Raw genomic sequence first — 24,776 nt, 5'->3', positions numbered from 1 at the left:
GGCTCTGCCTCACTTGCCCATGGTGGAGTCCCTCCAGTGGCTCTGCCATACCCCTGGAAATTAACTAGTTCCCAGCTGACTTCCACCAACAAGTGAAGGGTTGTTTTCCTTTTTCATATAATAGTTCTGATTAATAAATGGGCCCACCCTGAGTTCCTTACTTTTTACTCAGGCAAGACTCCCATTGACCATAATTGGAGTTTTGGGCCCAGTCCAAATTCTCCTGGGTGTAACTCCATTGAAGCTGAGGATGAGTGTTGTCCAAAAAATAACAACACAGCACAATATGGGGTAACAAGAGCCCTTGGTGGCTATATGAAGACTGAAGGCATACAAAATTCATTGCTGTAATATTTCCACACTCTGTTAATATACGGATACAGCCCCCTAGAAAACAACCTGCCTCCAGAATTTGTGGTGAACAACCTGCCTCATAAGAGATCTACTCCCATACATACAAATGACCAAAGTAGAGTCTGAGTTTTCAAAGATGTGATCATTTTGGTTTAATAATAGGTATAAACTTCTAGCTGTAACAAAATACATCAGTCCAATGTGGATGATACCAGAGTGTGCTTCATGTTATGGGAACATAGTCTCTAAAGATCATGAAGAATGGGGAGCCACTTGGGAATTTCTCAGTCTGAACATTCTGAATTCGATCAATTAGGCTTTAGTTTCCCAAGGGAAGAGGTTAAAAGCCCCCATCCCTTGGGACATTTAAAACTAGACTAGAGAAAGCACAAGAAAATGTATGATGGGGAACTATCTTGCATCAGCAGAATGACCTCCTGGGGCTGTTCTCTGATTAAAATTTAAGAAGCTCTTTCCCAGAGAATATATTAATGGGATATTTGAATAACAGCATTTGTATGACACAGTTGACAAGAACCATTAGAGTTTTGCAATGCCTTATAGATGTGATGTTCAGGGCCGGCTCCAGGCACCAGCTTACCAAGCAAGTGCTTGGTGCGGCCACTCCGGAGAGGGGCCATTCCAGCTGTTCGGCGGCAATTCGGCCACTTCCGCCGAATTGCCGCCGCAGATCGCGATTGCGATTGCAGCTTGTTTTGTTTTGTTTTTTGTTTGGCTGCTTGGGGTGGCCAAAACCCTGGAGCTGGCCCTGGTGATGTTCATTCTCTTCTCCAGATATATGCATTATAATATCTCCCCACTCCTGAATCTCTGCTCTTAGCATGTGACTGACAAATCCTATAGCTGTAGAGTTTTAATGCCTTATATTGTCTTACCAACAAGCACCATGCACTTACCCTGGTAAGGGGGAACAGCACCTGCCTCTTACTAGCCGCTCTTTTACCATCACCGCTGATGGAGGAGCTCCCTTGCACAATTGCTGCTACTGTCACATCAGCATTTCATCATCTTCACCTGATTCTCTTTAGGTTCTTGGCTGCAGAGCTGCTACCTCTAACTGTTGTCTGTCAAACAAATAAATAAAAATTGCATTAAGTAATGTGGTCTGGGCTCAGCGCCTCACAGATCTTCAGATGTTTTATTATTCTTTTACTGCTGCCTGTGCTATCTCTTTCTCTCTTCTTTTCACACAGTCTGAGAAACAGTCTACTGGCTTCAAGATACGCCACTGGTGTGGACATACCGTGTCCTTCATGTGTGGATATGACAGTTACCTGAGATACCTTGGGTGCACCGTGACTTGGTTGGCTGTGGGATCTGGGAGCTCTCAGGTCCCAGTGTGTGCCTCAGGGCTGTGCTGGCCTCCTCTGAAGCTTCTGTTAAGCCTGATGCCAAATCTTCAAGGGCTTCATTATCAAGCATCTGAGCTGGGCATTAGGACTCTGCCTTAATGCACGTCTGACAGGATCGACCCTCCACAACAGTGCTTTGGAATCTTCAGAGTGACCGGCCTGTCCCAGTTGGAGTCACTTGAGGATGCTGAGAGATTGGCATGCTTGATGCCTGTCCTTGATGGTGCTGGACTGCAAGGCCAAGGCACCACCTCTCTCAAAGCACAGATCAAAATCCTAATCAAGGAGTGCTACACCTCACCACTCCTTGATAAGTCAAGGCCTCCTACTATTCCATCCCTTCTTGAGCTGGTTACTGAGAGGCCAGCTACCAGGCATTCCTGCACCTATTGTACAGCCTGATGAACTCATTACATTGCTTTGGCTGCAGTGCTTATATATGCCTCACATCTCACCTGATTGGTCAGACCACTCACCCAGTGCTGAGTCCACTTGGGGCTGACTCACCATCCTGTCAGTGACTCAGATGCCCTGGACTCCATCTATACAGCGATAATGTGGCTGTACAAATGGATGCCTAATTGCAGACTTACCACACTCCAGAATCCCAGTTTACAGTGAAAAAACATGATGAAATCCTGACCCCGTTGAAGTCAATGGGAGTTTGCCATTGGCAAACTCATGGTCGAAAAGCTGACCTTCAGAATATGACCCAAATGTAAACTAACACAATGATGTTTGCCTGAAACAAGCTTGGAGAGGTGTGAATTGCTCCAGTTCATCACAGTGATTTGTTCACTCTGGAGCCTAAGGATTGTAAATTAACTGTGAACACGGTTAACTATTCCACAGATGATTGGTTAACAGAACCATCCAGCTGACATTCTTATCCATCATAGCTGGATGTGGTGGTACATACTGGGGGAGGAGGATGCAGTAGGGTATCTAGTTGCTGTCAACGTTTGCTGAAGGACAGGAATGTGGAATTCAATCCTACCTCCTCCTACACTTAAAATCACCTCTGTCCCTGCCCTAAAGTGGGAAGAAGAGAAACCAAGGTACATCCCCATCCCACCAAATCCTCAACTACCTTGTGTATGTCAGTATCCAGAACTGCTCCCCTCCCCACCATCCTGGGTGACAGAAACCCTAATTGCCCTCTCCCTTGCCATCCAAACGTCCACATGCCCCAGGCTGATTGCACAATGCATTCATGCATTTTCAATACTAAAATCTGCCCCATGTTAAATTTCTGGGAGTTCTGTAAAACAAATGGAATTTAGTATCACAATAAATAACACAAGGGATTAGACCACATGGTGGCAGAGAAGGGAGAGCATTTAGCAGCAATGCCCCAAATCAAAGGTCCCTAATTCTGGGGTCCTTGCCATATAAATCTGAAATCCCTTCAGTACACAGTCCCTGCTGTGCTACATCAGACTTGGGTCTTGAATATGTCTCACCACTGCTACCTGTGCACCAGCTTTCAGTGCCTGTGGCCCTGGCACTTTCTTTAATGCTGTTAATGCTCTCACTGCCAATGGCTTTGGCACAAGTGAGGTTGGCGGCTCCTTTGTCAATGCCCCTGCCACTCATCTTGGCTTAAACCTGAAGATGCCAAATGAGCTGGTGGAGACAGTTCACCCTGTTAATGTGGATCATGCGAAGGAGCTAGGAGAGTTCTCTGAGGCACCCAATCCTTCTATGGAGATAGAGAAGAAGCCAATGACTTTCTCACGGGGGATTTGAACAGCTTTTCTTTCCGTCTCTTATGCTGGGAAGCACCAAGGGCTCCGGGGATGAGATAAGGAAGTAGCTAGAGTGTTCCCTCCCGCAAATCCTGATATGGCTTCCTGCTTTGGTTGGGAAACATTTCTCAGGCTAGTAGATTCTATTTGCTATATAAAGATTATTTTGAGATTCTCTTGAGATAGTTTGATGGTCAAACCTTTTCTTTAGCTCTTGAGGGGAATATGCTGCCTCCAAGAAGGGAAATGTCAGAGCTCATTGTATTCTTATGAGACGGCTGGAGTAGCCAGGCTCCTGTAGAATGTGCTTCCCAGGGCCGACACTTCTATTTAGGTGACCTAGGCGGTCGCCTAGGACACCAGGATTTTTGGGGGGGGCGGCAATTCAGCGGCGGGGGGTCCTTCTGCGCTCCGGGTCTTCGGCGGCAATTCTGCGGCGGGTCCTTCACTCGCTCCAGGACCCGCCACCGAAGTGCCCCGAAGACTGGGAGCATGGAATGACCCCCGCCTAGGGTGCCAAAAACCCTGGCACTACTCCTGGTGCTTCACCTTCCTACTTTCATTGTTTCTGCTCTGTATTTTGCAACCCATTTTTGTTGTGCTATGAAATCCCTTCTCCTAACTGTGTCTGGCTTCATCTCTGCGATCTTGTCTGAAACAAAACAATGGCTCCAGGTTGCTTTTTAATGATTCTTTAAGAAAAAGTAATGTTTGTTTTCAGTCTCAGCTATGCCACAGAGCAATCTTCTCCAGTGCCTTCAGGTGACAGAAATCAGTGTGGCTCCTGAACAGCAACCAAGAGAATTGTCAGTTATAAAGAAAAACACAGGATGCCACCAGCTAGGAACGGGGCTCCCCAGTCCTCTTGGAAATAACATTTTGGGCCCAGCTTTTTTCCTGTGCCAAGGTCTGCTTTGTAGGGGGCTGTCAGGGAGACTATCAGGTTGTTCCAGCCCCAGCATAAGTCAGAGCAGCTTTGGGGTTGCTGTAACTTCTGTCAGTTGCTCATAGTCCCCAAGGGACCATACAATGAGTGACAATTGTTCTACTATGTCCCGTTTCACTTCTGACACACCCTATGTGCCAGGGTGTTGGGGGCAGTTGGCATAGGAGCTAACTATGCTGCCTTGTGCCAGCAGAGAGCTCTTCTACTAGGGGAATTCTCAGCAGCCACTGAAGGCCAGCTTCCGCCACTTTATACCCTGAGTGGTGCAAAGTGGCTAGAACATAGGCAGAGATTCTTTCCCACTTTCCCTAAAGGGGGGCTTTTAGTCATGATGTGTAAGCTGGTTTAATGGGGCCTCTGGGCCTGATTCTGCTCTCATGCCTCTGTTCCACTGGTGCAACACTGATCATTTTAGTGGAGGAAGTGAGAAGAAAATCAGGTCCTGAGGCTAAGCTGATGTAACTTACACCTCCTTCCTGCCTCTCTCTCAGTGTATGTCACTTATACCCCTTTATCCATCCTTCTGTTTGACCCTTGATCCTAACATACTGTATGTCCTTTGAACCTTTAGCTTGGCTGTGTGGAGCTCCCATGATGCACCATGATCTCCCCTCTTGGAGATGGGAAGGGGTACCTCAGGGGAGATGTAGTCCAGCCAGGGAGCCCAGCCCTTAGAGAAGAATGGGGATATTAGTCAACTGAAGTACATCTCCCATGTGGGACTGCAGCATTATGTCTAAATAGAAATATTTTGGTTTTTGTGTGTTTGGTTTTCAAAGAAAAATAAAAAATTTCCATGGAAAGCAGCCACTTTTTGTGAAAAAATCATTTTTCCAGAAACCCAATTTTCCATCAAAAATAGTTTTGATGGAACATTTTCAACCAGCCCTGGTAAAGAGGCATCATTGGCAGAGCAGGGGGTTGTGTGTGTGTGTGTGTATATATATAAAGAGACATGGATAGAAAATAGAGGATAAGGCAGAGTTTATATTTAGAGCCTGGAAGGTGACTACAGGAGATTGAACTCCCCTATTGAAACAAGTTATTTCAGAGAGGCCTGGAAACAGGGCCTGGGTCAAGAGAAATGAAAACATCACTCCTCTTGTGCGCCAACATGTATCCAGCCAGCCATCACTGCCTCGTGCTGAAAGGGAGCGGCAGAAAGGATTAGAAATAAATGGGCTTCCCTGGGCCCTGAATGATTTTGACATAATTCATAGTTTCTGATAACAGTGGGATCACTCAGCTGCCCAACAGGGGATGGTACATTATGTACCAAAAGCAAGTCTCATCCAAGGATTTTATCCATCTGTGTTTACATGATTCTTCCCGAATATGTGGCTAGATTTCTATACAATGCATGCTGAAAGAGGGAAGTGCTGGAGGGCCCCTCTTCTCAGACATTTAAAACTAAACTGGTCTAAACACTAGCTAATATATTGTAGGCACCAGTGGTGCACTCACCCCTGAGGAGAGGAGTCGACTAGATCAACCAATAGGACCTCCTACCTCCACTTTCAAAGACTCTGAATATCATATTTGGGATAACTGCCAGACAATACAATCTGACATATCATGGGTACACTTTATAGAGGCCTCTGATTCCATGATGTCCATTAGACATCACTTCTTTATTTGCTAGCTAGCAATAGGGATTTTACTGTGTCTGATAAATATATAAATGGCCTGATTTTCAAAACCTAAGGAGTCTAGGGCCTATGTGCAGGTGTGTATCTTTGTAGTCGCAGTCATTGCAATATAAGATGGCCCATAATTTGTAATTCATTCCCTTCCTGCATGTCAATGAGAGGGTCTTTGGGCCAGATTATGATTCCAGTGGCAGGAGTTACTTCACTGAAATCAATAAGCTTAAACCTGATGTTACTGAGATTAGTGTCACTTTTAGTGAGTGGGAAATAGGTAATCTCAACTGAATTCTGCCCTTATTTACCACCATACAATTTCTTTCTTACTTGAGGCTGCAGAGGTGTCAATGAGACAGGGCTTGGCCCATTTGATTTAAGTAACAAAAAGGTAGTGAAATAATGCAAGAACTGGGAAATGGAGATTGTAGGAGTTTGAGTGTCAATGGGGCAAACTGAGAGTCAGCCTTTTCCTCGAGTTTCCTAAACTATGTTAGGTTGTGTCCTAACTAGAGCTGTGTGAACAGGCGATTTGGCCACATTCTGGATCAAGTTTGGTTTGATCACTTTTGCCCTCTCTCTTCCACCTTCTTGAATATTCCTGGGGGTGAGATTTTGTGCCAGGGTCAGCCTGCATGCATGCAACACCACAGCTCGTGTACAAGTAACACTCTGTTTGTGTTCAGATATGTGATAATACCAAGAGTGCTCGTGGGGCCATCATAGATCTTGTGGGCTTAGGCATAAGGACGGAAGGAAGTAGAGCGAGAATAGGGAGGGAAAGAAGAAGGGATTTCTACAATAAACAGGATGGTTTGCACATCGTGAACAGCAAAGAGGGAGAGCTAGGGTTTCCAGTTGCACAAAGGTGCTGGTTAGGTCTCTCTCTGAGAGACACTTGGCTCATGTGCTATGGAGTGCTCACAAGTGATTGAGGGAGCCGTATGATCACCCAGACACAATTACCACAGGTGCTGCAGCACATAGACATTCCTGTAACTGTGCCACCAGATGGTTACCCTGCCCAAGGGCTGCTGACCGGGACTTTCCCATCTGCTGGTCAGAGCTAAAAAGCAGGAGTGGTGTGGCAGGAGACGGGCAAGGGAAAAAGGCCACAGCAACAGGAGCAGCAATGTGCTGGAGAGGTCCTTGCTGCTGCTGCATTTGGTTGGTGAGTAGTGAAGTGACCACTGAGCAGCTGCCAGGGATTTGCAAGATCGGGGTCTCTGGGGTTTCCCAGCCTGCATGGCACTGCTATCTGCGTAGCACAGAGGAACTGACAAGGGTCCTTTGGAACCAGAGTCATTGTCTTTTTACCTTAGGTTGGTGATTTCTCACTTCTGTTTTCATCACTGTCATATTTTCCACAGCAAAGGAGTGTGATGTCACAGGCAGAAGCTAGTGCACAGTGAGCTGCAGAAACAACAGGACAGATCCTCCATTGGTGTAAATTGAGGTAGCACCGTTGACTTTAACAGAGCCATGCCAATTTACAGCAGCTGGGATCTGCCCCTATGGAGTTCTGCCTGTTGACACCAGCTGACCCCAAAATTGTTTCCATGCAAATGACTCATAGTGTTAATAATAATTAATAATAATAAAATTAAAACAAACTGCTGCAGCAACACAGGGCCAGGAGGTGTCAGTGCAGTTTTAACATTACTCAAATGAATCACGTTTGGTTGTTGTTGTTTTTAAACATTTATAGAAAGACAAAGTCCATATTTGTCTGACAGAGCAGAATATCTCATAGAATCATAGAATATCAGGGTTGGAAGGGACCTCAAGAGGTCATCTAGTCCAACCCCCTGCTCAAAGCAGGACCAATTCCCAACAAAATCATCCCAGCCAGGGCTTTGTCAAGCCGGGCCTTAAAAACCTCCAAGGAAGGAGACTCCACCACCTCCCTAAGTAACGCATTCCAGTGCTTCACCACCCTCCTAGTGAAATAGTGTTTCCTAATATCCAACCTGGACCTCCCCCACTGCAACTTGAGACCATTGGTCCTTGTTCTGTCATCTGCCACCACTGACAACAGTCGAGTTCCATCCTCTTTGGAACCCCCCTTCAGGTAGTTGAAGGCTGCTATCAAATCCCCCCTCATTCTTCTCTTCTGAAGACTAAACAATCCCATTCCCTCAGCATCGCCTCATAAGTCACGTGCTCGAGACCCCTAATCATTTTTGTTGCCCTCTGCTGGACTCTTTCCAATTTTTCCACATCCTTCTTGTAGCGTGGGGCCCAAAACTGGACACAGTATTCCAGATGACGCCTCACCAATGTCGAATAAAGGGGAACGATCAAGTTCCTCGATCTGCTGGCAGTGCCCCTACTTATACAGCCCAAAATGCCGTTAGCCTTCTTGGCAACAAGAGCACACTGTTGACTCATATCCAGCTTCTCGTCCACTGTGACACCTAGGTCCTTTTCTGCAGAACTGCTACCTAGCCATTCGGTTCCTAGTCTGTAGCAGTGCATGGGATTCTTCCGTCCTAAGTGCAGGACTCTGCACTTGTCCTTGTTGAACCTCATCAGGTTTTTTTTGGCCCAATCCTCTAATTTGTCTAATCTCTCGTGCTTACACAAATAAACTGTGTTATATGTACTTTGTAGGCCAGAATGGCCAGTTTTGTGTGTAATTAGCCCAGGCTCTATCTATAATAAAAATGTTAATGAGGCCTTTGTGAAATTTAATTTCTTTTCCATGGAATACACTCTGGTGGCATCTGAGCTCAAAAGACATCTTAATCTCTAGGGTCAAATTCACAGCTGGTGTAAACTTGAGTTGTTCAACAAAAGTCAATGGAGCCACACTGATTTATACCAGCTGAAGGTCTGGCTGAGAATTGATTTTTTTTCCAGAGGGCTAAATTCTGCTCTGTGTAAATGCCAAGTAATTCCACTGATATTCCTGGAGTGACTCCAGATTTACACTGGAGTAACTGAGAGCAGAATTTGTCCCATTAACCAAAACTTGGCCAGTAAGAGTTCCCCCCGTGTTCTGTAGATACATTAATTGTTGGGCTGTATCGTTGCATGCTAATCTTCAAGCCAGAACAAATTGTTATGACTGGGAAGTAGCTGGCAAGTCCTTAAACATAGAGGCTCAAACTGCACTCTTCCCATTTGCTTGGTTTGCTGTACAGAAAATGTGTACGTAATAATACAAAGTCAGATGTGTAGTTTATGCTGGGTAATGAAATGCCTCCAGGGTGCTGCGATGTGGGGCTAAAGGCCAGCCTCTCATCTGCCTGAGTAGTGACTGTATCTGAAATAACAGGACCTCCAGAAATGTGGGGTGTTTGAGTTGCTTTGATGAACCGACTTTGGTTTCATTCTTGTAACAATTGGCCAGTTCCTAACCTGGTTGCAATGTTCAACAGCTAATCAAATTCCTCTCCTCATATAGCCCTTTCCAGTGAGATGTTCAGAACCCTCAGTGACAGGCAAGGCACAGAAGTGCTCAGCATCTTGCAGGCTTATATATAGGCCTGATCCTGCCATCCTCCATTGCACATAACACCCATTGAAGTCAGTGGGTGGTCTGCAAATGGAATGGTAGCTGGGTTGGTCCCTAATTATGTTCATTCTCCCAAGATAACAATTGTAACAGATCTGTGCTTTTGGATGTCATTTAAAATAGTCTTTATTGCACGTAATGGGACAGATAGAACAAAAAATGCCATGATATGGGACTAATGAGTATAATCCTTCGTCACTTTTTCTGATCTCTAGCCTTAGCATTAACCATGCTGTCTTTTTCAGTTCCTGACTTTGAAGAATCAAGATAATTCACAAATAAGAGCAGTCTTTTGTGCATTTCAGGCAGTGGAGAAAGCATTTGCAATGCCAACTGGGTTCTACTGGCAGACAGTAGAGACTGATGAAAAATACTTTCCTAACAGTAGTGACATTGGGGCCAGTGCAGATATAGACACTGAGGTAAGAGCTCCTTTCTGACTTGCAGAATAAAGTGGGTAACTGAGGGATGATCAAAACTGGCATGAAATGTTTGAATTCATGTGATGGGTACAAATAATCAAACTTTAAACATTTTTCACTCAAATCTAAATATGTCAGCCTAGCCTTTGGTGTCATCATTTTTCCTGTGCCTGTTGCTGCGAGCCTGAAAAGATTAAACTCTGAAGTGTCTGGGCTGGAGAAATCGCTGCCAGTCAGGTGCATATCTGCAGTGGCAGACACATTTTGAAAACCCAAACCAGCTTGACTGCAAACTGATCTGCCATAGACCTTGTCTGGCTTTTAGAACTTGTACAATAAAAAGTTGAATAAGTCTGATTCATTTGGGGAGGCTTTAAAGCTTCATCCTGAACTTTATCTAAAGATGCTGCTGTTTTGACTTTCTTCCAGCTGGATGGACAAGCTGCTTAGAATGATTTTGATTCCACACATCTGGCTTGATCCTGCAAGGTGCTTGATGTCCACCAATGGGCACTTAGGATCAGGGATTGACTTGCCTCTCTCTAGAACAACTCTTGTGGCTGGTTCAGGAGTGAGCCCGTTGAGCTTCTAGAGGGAGCTGCTTTTGTGCTGGAAAGAGATCTTCATGGTAGGAGGCTGTGAATAGGATGCACCTTGAGAGGGGAAAAGGACAAAATGGAATGACTCTTGAAGCTTCCCCTGCTTTACATAAAGTTGTTCAGTTACTCACATTTCCACCCAGTCTAAGGAGTAACTTCCTTGCTCACAAGGTCATTGCTAGAGGTTTTATAGGGCAGGAGGCTATAGGAAAACTCATTAGCCAGTCTGAGCAATGGGTTAATATCAGGGGAATTATAACAAAATCAGTGGGGAAAACAGAACTTTTGTCTAGTTGTCTACTTTTTTTTATTACTGAGTTAGATTTATAACTTCATTTATCATAATGTTATAAGCTTTGCCATGTGTTTATGAGGGAACAGCATTTGGTAACACTTCATTTAAAGTGACTGGTAACGATCAATTAAATTGGCATTCACTGGAGCAATAAAGCTCCTCCTTGGGGATAGAATTCCGTACAGAAGGGGAACCGTAAACAAACTGTAGGCTGGTATAGCTAGGCTATGCAGCCGCAAGCCAGACCTTTCAATGTCCCTGAATTTCAGGAAAAACCCCGATTCTTACATTTAAGGTATGTGCTCCTTGAAACAAGAAATGTCCCCTTATGGGAGAGGGGAATACAGAACTGGAACAAGACAAACAACAGCAAAAAAAGAAAGAGGATTCAGAATGATTTTCTTTCCTGTTCAGAAACACAGATGTGTATATTCAGTACAAGGCTGGATGTCTTTCAGTACTCTGAATCTAAAATGGGATGGATAGGACTAATCTAGAAAACAGGATTTTAAAATATAGATATATTACAGGATACCTGGTGTACCTGTTTTTGAATGCTCTTCTAGTGTGGATTTTATAATTTCTAAAAATCTAGGAAGAAAGCCATCTAGTCTAATATTATTTGAAAATATTTCTTTAATACTGAAAATGTAAAGAGTGCCTTAGATAAATTTAATTCGTTGCCCCAAAGAATCTACAACTTAATTGTAACAGGGCAATGACTCACCAGTGGCACCTCCTGCTGGTCATCCTGGGAATTAGCTCTATCCACTCAGGAGCACCCTCTACAGGCCAGTGTCTTGCTTGCCGCTGGCCCCCATGCCTCTTCTCTCAGGGTTCTGCCCCCTGCAGCACCCCACAGTCTCACTGGGTCTCCCCTCCCCAGGGAACTCCCAACCCCCTATCCCCACCTCACCTCAGTTTTGGGCTACTGCTAGTCACCATCTAACCTCCACTCACTGGGGCAGACTTCAGTATAATTACCATTCATCATTGGCAAGTAGGGTTTGGATCTGCTGCCTCTGCCTACCCTTGGGCTGCCCCATTGCAACCCCAGTACCTTCTTGGCCTTTAACAAGGCCTGTAGCCTGAGGGTTTTCCAGGCCAGAGCTCCCCAGCTCCTTTGGCCTTTCCCCAGCCCTGCTCCACTTTAGGTACCCTGCTCAGCTCCCAACAGAGGCCCATCCCTCTCAACATCTACAGAGAAAGAGTGTCTTTTGGCCTTTAGCCCACAGCCCTCTTATAAGGGCCAGCTGGGCCCTCATTAAGCCAGCCACAGCTGTGGTCAGCTACCCACTCAGCTTCCCCAGCCATTCTTAATCCCTCTTACCCTGCTGCAGCACTCTCTAGGGCTGCTTTTTACCCTTCCAGGGCCGGAGCAGGGTAATCACCCCGCTACACTAATACAAGACAAAGTACAGTAGTTCAGATCACAGAAAGCATTATGTTATTAATTAGTTATTAATATTTCTGATTATGTAAATGCCAAAGGGACCTATTGTGCTAGGTGCTGCACAAATACAGAACAAAGAGACAGTCTCTGCTCCAAAGATTTTACCATGTAAGTAAAGGTCCATCTACACTTACGGCAGCATGTAGAGTACAGACACTGCTAATGTGGGTATAAATAGCACGGCTTAGGCAAGTAGGGTAAAGGCAAGGTCTTGCCCACCTGAACCCCCAGGGTGTGTACTCTACATGGCTCTCTACATGCCTCCAACATCTATACTGGTATTTTTAGCTGTCTAGTGTCCCACCTCTTCCTGGCTGCTGGAGCCTTTCCCCACTGCAGTGAAAGGCTCTGGCAGGGGAGAGGCAGTGGGGGCAGCGCTGCCTCTCCCCTGCCAAAGCCTTTCTCTACTGCCTCCCCCCTGCCAGAGACTTTCCATGCTGCAGTGAAAAGTTCTGGCAGAAAGAAGAGGATCTGGTAGGGGAAGGCAGCAGGGAAGGACTCCAGCAGCTCCTTGCTACCAGAGCCTTTCCCCATTGCTGGAGCCTTTCACTGCTGTGTGTAGCTACACATATAGGTTCCTGTACTCTATGCTCCACTGTAAGTATGTGAACATAACCTAAGGCCTGGGGATTATTGAAGAGGAGAAGAGATATCACTGTACATTTGACGTGAATGGCTGGTTCTCCCTAGAGCAGTGATACTCGGACTGAAGCTCACAAGCTGCAAGTGGCTCTTTGATGTGTCTCTGCAGCTCTTTGCAACACATGATATTAAAACACTGTGTGATTTCATTATTGGATAATAACTTAGATTGGTTAATCAGGATGCTTTTATGATGTCATTAACCAATTGTAGTTTATAAGAATTATATATATATATATATATAAACCCTAAATATTTCCCCATCATACTGTTTAAATATGAATATATAGTACTATAGTAAATTAAACAATGAATTCACAGTACTGTGGCTCTTTTGGGTAATGTTGATCGCTAATTTGCCTCCTGAACCACTGAGGTCTGAGTATCACTGCTCTAGAGAGAGAAATCTCACCATTGTTACTAAGAGTGTTTGAAGCTATTTGACCCATTCCTCCATTGCACTCTTTACCTGACTATTCAGGTTGCTGTGGTGTTGCTGTTTGAAACCCTACTCCGAACTCCTTTGGCTGTCCATCACATGTTACAGCTGATCCTCAGCTCTGGTTTGGATATCTGTGGGCTCCGCCTGCTCTATCCGCAGCACAGCATGCTGCTCGCTAGCACAGGTAAGGCCTCATCTACATACAAAAGTTGCACCCATTTAACTGTAGCAGCTCACAGACCTGCACATCCCTGCTCAAAAGGAAGAGGACTTCAAGGGGGATATGAGCATAACCACAATCAAGCTTTTCTCTTCTCCTTTGGAGTCAGATTATACCCTGTCCCCTTCTATCTGTCCCCGGTGTTAAGTTTTGGCAAGTTTTTGCCATTTCCTCTATTTTTACTCCCTGATACTCTTCATGTCACCACACTGCTGTTCTCTCTGGCCTTTATTTCTCTGTAGAAGGCAGCCCCAACTTTTCTCTCTGAGACAGGAAACTGCAAAATCTGGGGCTGCTTACCTGGCCTTTCTCCAACTGCTCTGTAGGGTGACCCACCATCTAGAATGTCATGGTTTGCCAAGTGGCTTCTGCCACATCTTTTAACTTCGGAGGGCACTGAAGAGAAAATGAGGCACTAACGGTAAAGCCAAACATGGACGCCTGCAGTTAGACACTTGGGCCCAGATCCTGAAAGGTATTTAGGTGCCTAATTCTGATTGAATTCAATGGGATGTTGATGCATAAATACTTTTGAGGATCTGGCGCTAAATCCATAGCATTAGGCACCCATGTTTGTAAATATCAGCCTTAGCTGCTCAGTGCCTCAGTTTCCCCATTAGTAAATCAGGCATAATAAAACTCACCTCCCAGGGAGCATGCGAGTCTTAATTACATCTTAAGCTCTTCAAGATCCTAGAATGGAAGCCATCACATAACTGCAAAGTTCTGGGATTGCCTCTGTACAGGCTAGCTCTCCTAGAAGTCCTGTGTGTAACATCAGGCTGGGATATTGGCAGACTGAGAGGGAGAGAAACATGTGTTCTTTTCAGCTCAGTGGAAATTCAGTCTAGACCTGCTCAATCACTGAGAAAAATTCTGCAGTCTCCCTGCTGCCTTATCACATTTGAAAACAGTGGGTCCAGACTGGCTCATAATTGTGATTGTTGTTTCAGTTGTCTCAGCAGTAGATATGTAATATGTTGGTACAAGCAAATGGAGAGCTTTGTAAGTGAATCAGAAAGCCATAAAATCATCAATCAATAACAGAAGATGAGCAGAGTTCTGCTTTCTGATCCATACAGCAGATCTGCCCCCAATGCTTTGCTCTCTGCACATGCTATGGAGGTGCTCTGTGTATGGATGGAGGATGTATTTGAGTTGAGATCCACAACACAGGTCTGAAAACTGAACTTTGCTTGAACCTTGAAACAAATACAAATATATTTCTGGTTTAAAGTATTTTCAGCCACTTCCTCCTTTATTTATGTGCTCTATAGTGCCTGAGGTCACAATTCCATTTCATCTACATGAATTCATGTAATCAGGTCCTAAATCTCATGCTTCAGGATTTCAGCCAGTCTCCTGCAAGGGTCAGGAAGGAATTTTTCCCCTAAAATGTGTTCTGGGTTTGTTTTTATTTTTTTCCTTCCTCAGCAGCATCAGTGATGGCCATAGCTGGAAATGGGACACTGGACAGTGGCCGGTGCTCTGAGATGGTACTGAGAATTCTCTTTCTTAGATGCCTGGCTGGTGGGTCTTGTTCACATGCTGAGGGTCAAATTGATCCTGAATTTCAGGTTGGGAAGGAATTTTCCCCCAGGTCATATTGGCAACGACCTTGGAGTTTTTTGCCTTCCGCTGCAGCCTGGGGCACAAGTTGCTTGCTAGGTTCATCTGGGTATATCTCACCAACTCAATTCCCTGCCATGATAGGGCCCTTGGACACTGGTGCACCTCGATCCCTCCTATTCTCTACATGTGGCACACAACAGATCCTGCATCTTGGCAGGGAGTTAGAGTAGATGACCCTTGTAGTCCCTTCTAATCCTATGGTTCTGTGATTCTAATAGTTTAGTCTCCAGAGGGCTATAATACTTTAATCTAATCCAGTTCATTGGCTGCAAAACAGGGTAACTGGGTGAGATTTAGTGGCTGGTGACATGCAGGAGGTCAGACCACATGATCTGGTGCTCCCTTCTGGCCTCATACATTGACTCTAGATGCATCTAAACCCCAGTGCTGAGGAGGTGGTATCCAGCCCTTCCTTGCCCAATGGCAGCAGTGGGTTCAGTGGAGAAGCAAAGTGGATTTCATTCCTGCCCACGCCTAGCGATCTCCATCCATCTGTGAGACTGTGAGCTTGGAGAAGGATTTGCCACAGAGTGCAGGAGAGAGCTCTCCTGTGGGTCCTCCTCTGTGGCAAGAAATAAGGGAACCCAGAGCAGGGAAAGAAAGAAGTGATGGTCAAGTATTTTTTTTAAATGTCATTCCTTGTCATTCCTTCCCCACGCAGCACAGATCCTGACCAGGGAGAATAAACAGTTTGCATGGAGTTTTGGCAAAGCTTTCACGTTTCCCAGTTGAGGTCCCCTCATTGGCTCTTCTATTGCTAAGGAAGGGAGCAGGAAACAACCTGGTCCCCCGGCCCAAATGCTCTCCCACCCTCCAACCCCACCAACCCTCTCTGAGTGAAGTGTGAACTTTTGGGCTTGATGGTTTTCAGTGAGAGCCACTCACTCAGCCTTGCATATCTGTGCAGAATCTCCAGCATGTGATCATGCAGACTTAGCAGCATTAACTACTATGATGGTTTCCATTGGGAAAATTATCAGAGCAGATTCCCAACTGGCGAAAATTATCAGTGACTTAAATGGAGCTGTTCCAATTTGCACTAGCTGAGGATCTGGCCCTCCGGATTTGACAGGAGCCTGCTGCTGCAGCAATGGCCCCTGGCTCCACAAACCGCATGGAGCCAGCCCTAATTAGGCATGTTTGTGTGGAGGGCTCAGCAGGAGTGGGGACCAGGCCACAGAGGGACCCCATCTCCTTCTGCTGCTTCAAGGTCATTCCTCGCCTCTCTCCTCCCTCCCTGAGCTGCCAACCAGTGGGAGAACCTGGGCTTTCGTGTGTTATTTGCAAGGCACCCAGACCCTGCCTGCGAAGGGGAAGAGATCGCAGCTCTGATCTCCCAGTGTAACCAGCAGTGCCAAAGCAAGAGCCTCCAGAGATGGGCGGAGACCCAATGAGAAACAGCGGTTAGCCTGGCAAATGTGGAAGGGGAGCTAGAGACAGCACTGATAAACTGTCAGTCATCTAGGCTGAGTAATGAACTGAGAAGAGACCTTGAGTGGAATGAATGAACCTGGAAAGGGTGATTCCATGCGTTAGTCACACGTGTTTATCTTTCACAGACAAGCTGCCTTCTACTTACGCTCCAGAGGCTGGCAAGGCACCACTTGTGCTGGCTTTAGGCTTGAGAGGGCCAAAAGCACGTAGCGCCTTGCAAGATATCATAGGGCCCTCGGATCCACAGCTGGCCAACATGACAGACTGCGGCTCCATCAATGCCATCTACTGCAGGAGCCAAGCTGAGCCCCTCGCCTACCTGCCCCACACAGACAGCCGGGTGCACAGGGAGCTGTGCCTCTTGTTCGGAGGGAGAGCATGCTGTGACGAGGTGCTTCATGTTGGTGTCCAGAATCCTGCCTGCAAATATAACAAATCAAGGTGACAATCCCATACTGCCCATTTTTGAGATCCTGTGATTCTAGTGGGGGTGGGAGTGGGGATGGAGTGGGGTGGGGGGTGCAGGACTTGCACTACTGAAGGGTCCCCAGGAGATTAGCTAGTTTTGTCAGTCTTTTCAGTGCAGTCCTCAGCAGAGAGGCCCAGCTACAGGCAGTGCTGGTTGGGAGCACTAGTCTATTTCTGCATTTTAAAATGTGTTACTATTAGTGTTTGCAAAATTGGTCTGTTCCTTCTCTCACCATGCTGTGTCCTCTGCAACTGACAAGAGTGTATGAAAACGGAGGGGCTGAGAAGGCCTTTAGCCTTGGTGATTAGTGTGAGGAGATGCATGATAGTGGGACCGGGACTTATTTGAGATGATGGAAACATTGTGAGAGGAGGCCCACTGGAAACTCTACCCTGGAGAATAGGGCCACTCCAAAAGGGATTCAACCTTAGATTCAATGTACCTATCCTGATGGTGTAGAAACAGTGTGCCACATGGCACTGGGCCCACACAGGTTCAGTAGAGATCTCAGGACTCCAAGTTCCTTGGCCAGCTCAGATCAGGTGTTTGCATGAGCATGAGGGTGTTCTTTAAACGCCCTCTCCTGCTCAGTTTGTGCATAACACTGATGTTAGCTTGCAATCTGTTACCTAGAAGAATAGAGTTGCTGAAAGGGAAGCAATTTGGCAGAGTAGCTTGGAACAGAAAAAGGATAATGGATCCTGCTCTGCTCCCTGAGGAACCTGCTCTCCGGTCCTCCACAAAATTATATCTGCTGCTGCAGGGGGGAGGAGAGAATGTTGAGGTTGCAGCCACTGCACCCTCCCTGAGCACGCAGTGATCTCTGCACCTTTGCTTTTGATGAGGATGGATACAGTTTCCCAGCCTGAAATGTCCACTTCCCTCCCTGTCCTTCAGATTCCCTGACAAAGTCTCAGACACAAACAGTCCGAGGTGAGGAAGCAGTTTCAGTCCTGTGTGTTTAAATGGCATGACATGCTAAGTACATCATGACCATGAGTCAGTCCCATAGAACGCTGTCACTAAGAACAGTCCTGGGGTGGGAAGCCGAGCACGTCCCCTATCTCCACAATGGCCTCATGAAGCTACATCCCTCTGATTGTCCCTTGGAGAGTGGGGCACAGAGAAGCCACCAACAGAGCAAGCAGCTAGGATGTGAAACTCACCCATCCTTCAGCCGCTTTCCTGGGTTTCTCCATACAAGGGGTGAGTTGGCTCCTTTTAACGTTACCCTGCTGAACTACACTGTGCTGAGATTCCCCTGATTCCAGAAGTCCCATGTAAACCCTGAAAGATCCCTTCTGAAGCTGTGAAAGTAGAGCTATCACTGTGGCACCAGGATGGGGATTAGACAGCACATGGGCCTAGTGCTGCCTTTCTGCATTGAGGCAAATTGCAGCCACTCTGAGTTAATTCCCTTGCTCCTTGAGGGTTAATTTCTACCGTAATGTTATTTGGCAGAGTTATCTCTGCATGATCTTTAACACTGAAATGAATTAATGTTGCCTGGCTTTAAGACTTTAAAAAATTCCCTTTGACAAAGTTTGTTTTTTTTATTGGGGTCCTTCGCCCCCTTACCAATAGGGAACCCTGTTACTTTAGGGTAACATAGCGAAACAATGCTAAGAGTTTGGTCCAATAGGAGGGTGTAGCTGGCAAGAGTATAAACTCCATCTCCAAGCTCAGTTCCTCAAGAAAACCAACAGCTCTTATTGTCATCCTCCTATGGATTCAAGACGTCTCAAAGGAAGGCAGTAGGCAGGCAAGCTTGCATTAGCAGTCTGTGCTTAGCAGGCCTGGCCACGTGATTCCCAGATTACAGTTTGCATTTTTGTCAGTCCCTTGGCTTTTGAAACCACAATTTGGGTTCATCCTGCTATAATTTGTTCCCTTCTGGAATGAAGGAATATTGGATATTTCACTGCCCTTGGGCATCACTGCCAGGCCCAGTTTATAATAGCTTGCAAAGCGTTTCTCCCCAATTACAGTCTGATTAAATATTCACTAGTGAGTAGCAGGTTTGAAATATCACAGGATGGGAAGAACATTTGAGATATGGCCCGACATTTCTCAGTTCCTAAATTTTCGTGCCAAGCTGACCGCATTGCATTAGCCACTTTTAATTGAACAGAGAGAGCTGGAGAGAGAAGCTGCAATGTAGAAAAACATCCAGTCTGTGTACAAACCCAAGACCCCTTAAGGTGGCCCATGCTCTGATGTCACAGACAGGGGATTGAAGTGGCAGTAAAGCAGTTTTACAAAAGCAGCTTCCATCTCCTTGGGGTTAGTGGGTAAAGCTAAGAAGTGCCAATGTCTGGGTCTAATATTAACAGCTTTCACTCTTTCTGTTGTTTTTCCTTAGACCTCAGAGTCCTTCATCTAATAGAGCAAATGCTGACCAAGAGAGGGCTGATCTCCAGGACATGGCACTGTCCAGACCTCCTGCAACACTGGTCTCTACCACCAAAGGTCATTTCTAAGGAGCAAACCTTGAGGTTTCAGATGTGTTCCAGGCTCCTTCACTATAGCAGAGGGTGTTATTGGTTATCTTACTCCTGTCCCACATGTTCATGTGGTCCTGCTCCCATTACACTCCTCAATGCCGGGTCCTGGCCAGGGGGACAAGAGTCAGGAATTAGTTTGTGAAACATGTGGTGCTTCTTGCCCAATGTGAAGCAACAGTAGAATGTCATGGCCTTCCCTGTCCGCTCCATGTGAGTAGCTATTAGTAGCTGTTGTACGGATATTGATCTCAAGGCCTAAAGAGTTAAAGTGTTTATAAACTCTTTCACTGTCCAACATTAAACAATGATAGGAAGGTTCAGGTTATTTTAAACGTAGGCCTTGGTTTTACTTGGTTACTTGGCAAACACCCAAAAGTGTTCATTCAAATTAAAAATTTATTGATTGATTAGAAAGAACAAGATATCAAAACAGGCATTTAGATTGGAACTTTGGTTGAATGATTATGCAAAACAAACTTAGTCAAAACCTTTAAATCCTTTCTCCTTTTGGAGGCAAAATATCAGTGTCTCTTATTTTCAGAAAGCCTTTCTTTGGTGAAAACAAGAGGGTTTTTTTTACTCTCAGTCCTGAGGTATCCAGGTCATTTACTTTTCCTGTTCTTAACTAGCAGACAGACCCATGGTGGAGGTGAAACAGAATAGAAAAGATGGGTGAGATATAGCTCCAGTTGGTGTTTTTGGAACGAACACTGGACTACTGGTTAGTTACGAGTGGATGGTTTTGGCTGGCAAGTCGACCACAACACCTGATGCTTGGATCCTGGTTTACAATGTGATCAGCGACGTCATCTAATCGGATCTTTTATTCTTAGACAAGGCAGGCTTGGATGAATACAGCATAGTTGACTTCAGGATTTGATGAAAAGCCAAGAGAGTGAGAGATAGGAAAGAAAGTGGGAGGGGAGCAGAAAATAGCACAAGGGAAGGGAAAACAATGCAGGATCTTACGTGCTTGAAAACAAAGTTCCTTGAACAGCACTACGGCCAGCCGGCCTTCCTCTCAGGAAGAAAATCCTTTAGATGAGCCAAGATGAATTGAAGTGCTGGCACTTTTGGGGATGAGCTGGGTTGCAAAGTGGGATGGGATATGAGAGGGAGAGCTGAACTGAACTGATGTGAACATGTCTTCTTTCAAAATCACTTTTTAAAAAATCCACAAAGGGGGAAAGTAGGCATCATAATTCATCTCCCTCATTATTTTATCCACCCATTAAGCCTAATATCCATTACACCAATTTTGGTCTATTAACTTCTGGGTCCACCTCTTCTATTTTTACAAGGCATAATTTCAACAGTCCTTGGATTATATCAACATGGACTTTTTGGTTTAATCTAATCCAGCTTCTTTGTCTGGTTCTCTTGCACTTGTTACAACATTCAGGGTTGTAAACAATTTGATCTATTTTTCATGGTTATTGTAACATCTTATGAACTTTCACATACTTTTTACATTTGAGCTCATAGGGATATACTTTGTAGGTCCAATTGTCACAACAGGTCTCCTAGACCATGCCTGAGGGACTCTAAAACAGGAAACCTTTTATTCTTGGGGCTTACTTAGTGAAGGAACAGTTCTATGGGGGTTAATAGTGTCCTTGAATTGCATGTCTACCTAGCTACAGACCATCTGCCTGTCCTCTTCACAGCCTGGGGTATAATCACATAGGTAGTGCAGTTAAATGGTTCAAACAACCCCACATGCATGTTCCTGGCCTTTCTAGTCATCTGGAAAGATGCAAAGGGAGCAGCTACTATTAACTGGCTCTGGCATTGCTCCTCTCCCTTCCCACATTCCCCTCTCCTCTTTGCAGGTGTAGGCTCCCAGTTTCTGTATTCCCCCTAAAGAGCTGGCTGAGAACTTGCTCCAGCAGCATATACAGGAGTGACAGTATATAGGAAGTGCGAACAGAGAGAGCCCACCTTCCTGGGAAATCTGTGCTCAGGAGGAGAGTGTGTGAGGTAGATGAGCCATTGGCCCCGTGGCCTCCTCTAGTGGGGTCAGGGACAACAAATCTTTCTGCCCTCTCCAAAGGAGGAGTGGTTTTGAGATTGTGCTACCAGAGCACTGCTGACCTACCTCTGCTCCCTGGGAATAAGGATAGCCCTGCAGGGAGGAACTGAGGGGTATAGGAGCCCTCCAACCAGCAGTGAGAAGACAGTAAGGACAGGGGAGGAGGAGGATGCTCTGGCATAGAAAAGAGGAATTGGAAATTAATTTGCCAAAGAAAAGTGGATTGGAGGGGAGAATGGAAACAGGAGCCAGAAAGATGAGAGAGGAAGGGAAAGTGAGGGAGAGAATGAGAGGAAGGAAGATAAAAGTCAAGAAAAGATGAGGCCTACCTTTTAAATGCATTCAATGTAAGTATGTATGTTAACGCTAGCATCTGAGCAAGTTCCTCTGGCAGACACCCTTCCACTCTGTACGTTCGGGGGTGAGGATGATGGCAGGTGGTGGTTGTTGCTGATGGACTGAGCCAGATTTCCTGTTTCCCTATTTTTTTATGGCCACTGATGATTCACGTGCGATGTGGGCTGCTGAGCTGCCCCCCTGCTGTGGTTCCATCTGTGGTTGTTGGGCTCAGGAAGTTGCACCCAACCTTTGCTCTTCAAACGGATGGGTGGTGCATCATGCCTTCTGGAAGAGAAGCTGAAGATATTCTCTGGGAGGGGACAGCATGCAGGAGTATTGGAGAGAGGAGCCACTGTACTCCCTTACTGAGCTCTCTGGAAGCCTGCCTTGGAATAAGCTAGTCACACCCTGTCAAGGGGTTATCCTCTCCAGCACATCCCTTGAGGCTCAGCCACTGGACTCCACACCTTCCCTCTGGTTCTTTCAATCCACTATTAGCCTTAGGCTGGCTCAGGAACAGTGCTTTCCCCAGGAGCTGAAATTAGAGGGGGTGTTCGAATTTACAGGGGGTTGAGGGCTGAGGGGTGAGACTGTGAGGGCAAAGGCTAAATTTTTATATGTTTTCATCGGCAAGGTAATTCGGTGCTACCTCTCGGCCCCACGTTTTAACATCAGAAAACACCAATAAACCACCAGCATTTGAATTTCTGATGATTTATTGTTGTTTATAAATCATCATTTGAAACTATTAGGTTGGCTAACATCGCCAACATCGCCAAAATGAACGTGCTGATATTGTCAGAACAAACACAGCTGTGTGAGGAAGCTCATCTTTGCTCAGACTTTTCAAACCTATTATGTTTTTTCAGGTACAAGTATTTGATCATATATCTGCTTTTAAAGTGTATATTTAAGTAATATTTCCATTTCAATTCAGATTTCCAACCAACAACTAAATGGAATTATTTTCCAGTTAGAAATTTTTTAAAACATCTAGATCTAGTTGGAACATGACTAAATTGGCAACATTGCTGTAACTAGTTGACCACTGGGGGGAGGAGCGAGTTTGGGGTGGTGGGAAGGTAGAAGAATCCCTGCCCAGGAACATGCTCCCCCTTCATAGGGTCTAATTTATTACAGTTTCTACAGTGGGTGACATACTTTGTTAGTTGCCTCAGGTCACCTTCTCTGAGGCCTAGCAGAATCCTGGTCAGTTCTTTGTCCTCATTCAAAAGACAACCCAGCCCTCTTCCTGGAGCCAGGGTTGTGCTTCAAACAATCACTCCCCCTCTCCACATAGCAGAAGCCTAGCCCTCCTTGTAATTTAGCCAGCTGTAGGGTCGCACCATTCATTCTTCTTCTTCTCTCTCCATATCCCCTTTGATCCTTATATCAGACCTTTTAAACCCTTAAAGGGCCATTCCATTTGGTGGAGTGGGCTGACCACTAGGTACTACCACCTTTAAGGGGCAGACCACCCCGTCACACCCCCATACAGAATGGACAGTGCAACCATCAATTGCAGCTGCCAGTCACATTAACTGAGAGAGACAAGTTGGGTGAGGTAATATCTTTTATTGGTGAAAGAGACAAGCTTTCGAGCTACACAGATCACTTCTTCAGGTCCAGGCTATATTGAACCATAGCAAATATGCTTGTTAATTTCAGTCCTATACTCATTCCAAAATAGGGGTTATTTATGAAAAAGGGTACTGTTTTAACTAGACGTTGGACAGAAGCTTATCAGGACTGCCCACGTCCCTGAAATTTGGCAGTTCAGATACAACAGGCCCAACAGTAGCTCCAAACTGGCTTTGATCCTACAAACTAACCCTTACTGAGACTTTGCAAAGTGCAAACCAGGGCCGGATTTAAGCCGATTCGGCCGATTTCCCGGAATGGGGCCCCGCGCCTAAGAGGGCCCCGCAACGTCCGGGACTGCCGGCAAAGCGGGGAAAAAAAAAAAAGCTGCGTCCTGCTTCTCCCCCCTCCCTGGGAGGAAGGGGTGAGGAGGAGGAATGCGGCGTGCTTGGGGAAGATGCGGGGCCAGGGCGCAGATTTGGGGAGGGATCCAATGAGGCAGGGAGGGGGCGGAGTTGGGGGGGGGCGCGAGACAATTCGCGTCCCGGCGTGGGGCCCCGCACCTGCTAAAGCCGGCCCTGGTGCAAACCACCCCATTTCTTCCAGCTGTCATTTCAAGCTTATTGTTTCTTTCTCTCTTGGTGTTGATTTGTTTTGGAACACTTATATTCACAGTATTGGTAAGGATATTGGAAAACCAAAGGGACTCGCAATGGGATACAGAGCCTTCTGCTTCCAAGGTACAGGTGCAAATCTGGTGGACTCCAGTGGTGAACTAAAATACCAGCGGATGACTGTTCAAAGGCTAACAAATGCTGGGTCTCAGCCCAGCTCCTCGGGGGGAAATGTTCATGTCACAAAATCTAGAACCACAATTGCCATTTCTTGTTGGTAATCTCAGCAGAAAAGCCAGGCAGTAACTGGGATATGAAGACAAAACTACATTCTGACCCATGATTCCTCCATAGTCAGGGCACATTAGCAGGTCGGTATAGAGAAAACCTGTCTAGAGCCTCCTCCTGGCCTGTTACAGAGGCCAGGTTGTTTCATGATTACAGCAAAGGGCTAGGAGGACAGAGGTCTGGGATTCTAATCCGAGGTGAACCACTGACTCACTCTAACCATACC

General features: G+C 45.9%; 1 protein-coding gene across 1 annotated transcript in view; it reads left to right on the top strand.

Annotated features, from left to right (window-relative positions):
- The window catches only part of DNAAF8 (dynein axonemal assembly factor 8), a 152,035-nt gene that overhangs the window by 58,219 nt on the left and 69,040 nt on the right, over nucleotides 1-24,776 (top strand). Inside the window, exons 14-17 of the mRNA XM_054043183.1 lie at nucleotides 9,890-10,006; nucleotides 13,477-13,621; nucleotides 16,849-17,164; nucleotides 19,555-19,661. Of these exons, the coding sequence (XP_053899158.1) occupies nucleotides 9,890-10,006; nucleotides 13,477-13,621; nucleotides 16,849-17,164; nucleotides 19,555-19,661 (685 nt within the window). The remainder of the gene's footprint in view (nucleotides 1-9,889; nucleotides 10,007-13,476; nucleotides 13,622-16,848; nucleotides 17,165-19,554; nucleotides 19,662-24,776) is intronic.

The sequence above is a fragment of the Malaclemys terrapin genome, chromosome 10, assembly GCF_027887155.1.
Source record: "Malaclemys terrapin pileata isolate rMalTer1 chromosome 10, rMalTer1.hap1, whole genome shotgun sequence".
NCBI classification, from domain to species: Eukaryota; Metazoa; Chordata; order Testudines; family Emydidae; genus Malaclemys; species Malaclemys terrapin.
Note: the sequence above shows the minus strand (reverse complement) of the source record. Positions and strands in the feature narration are given on the sequence as shown.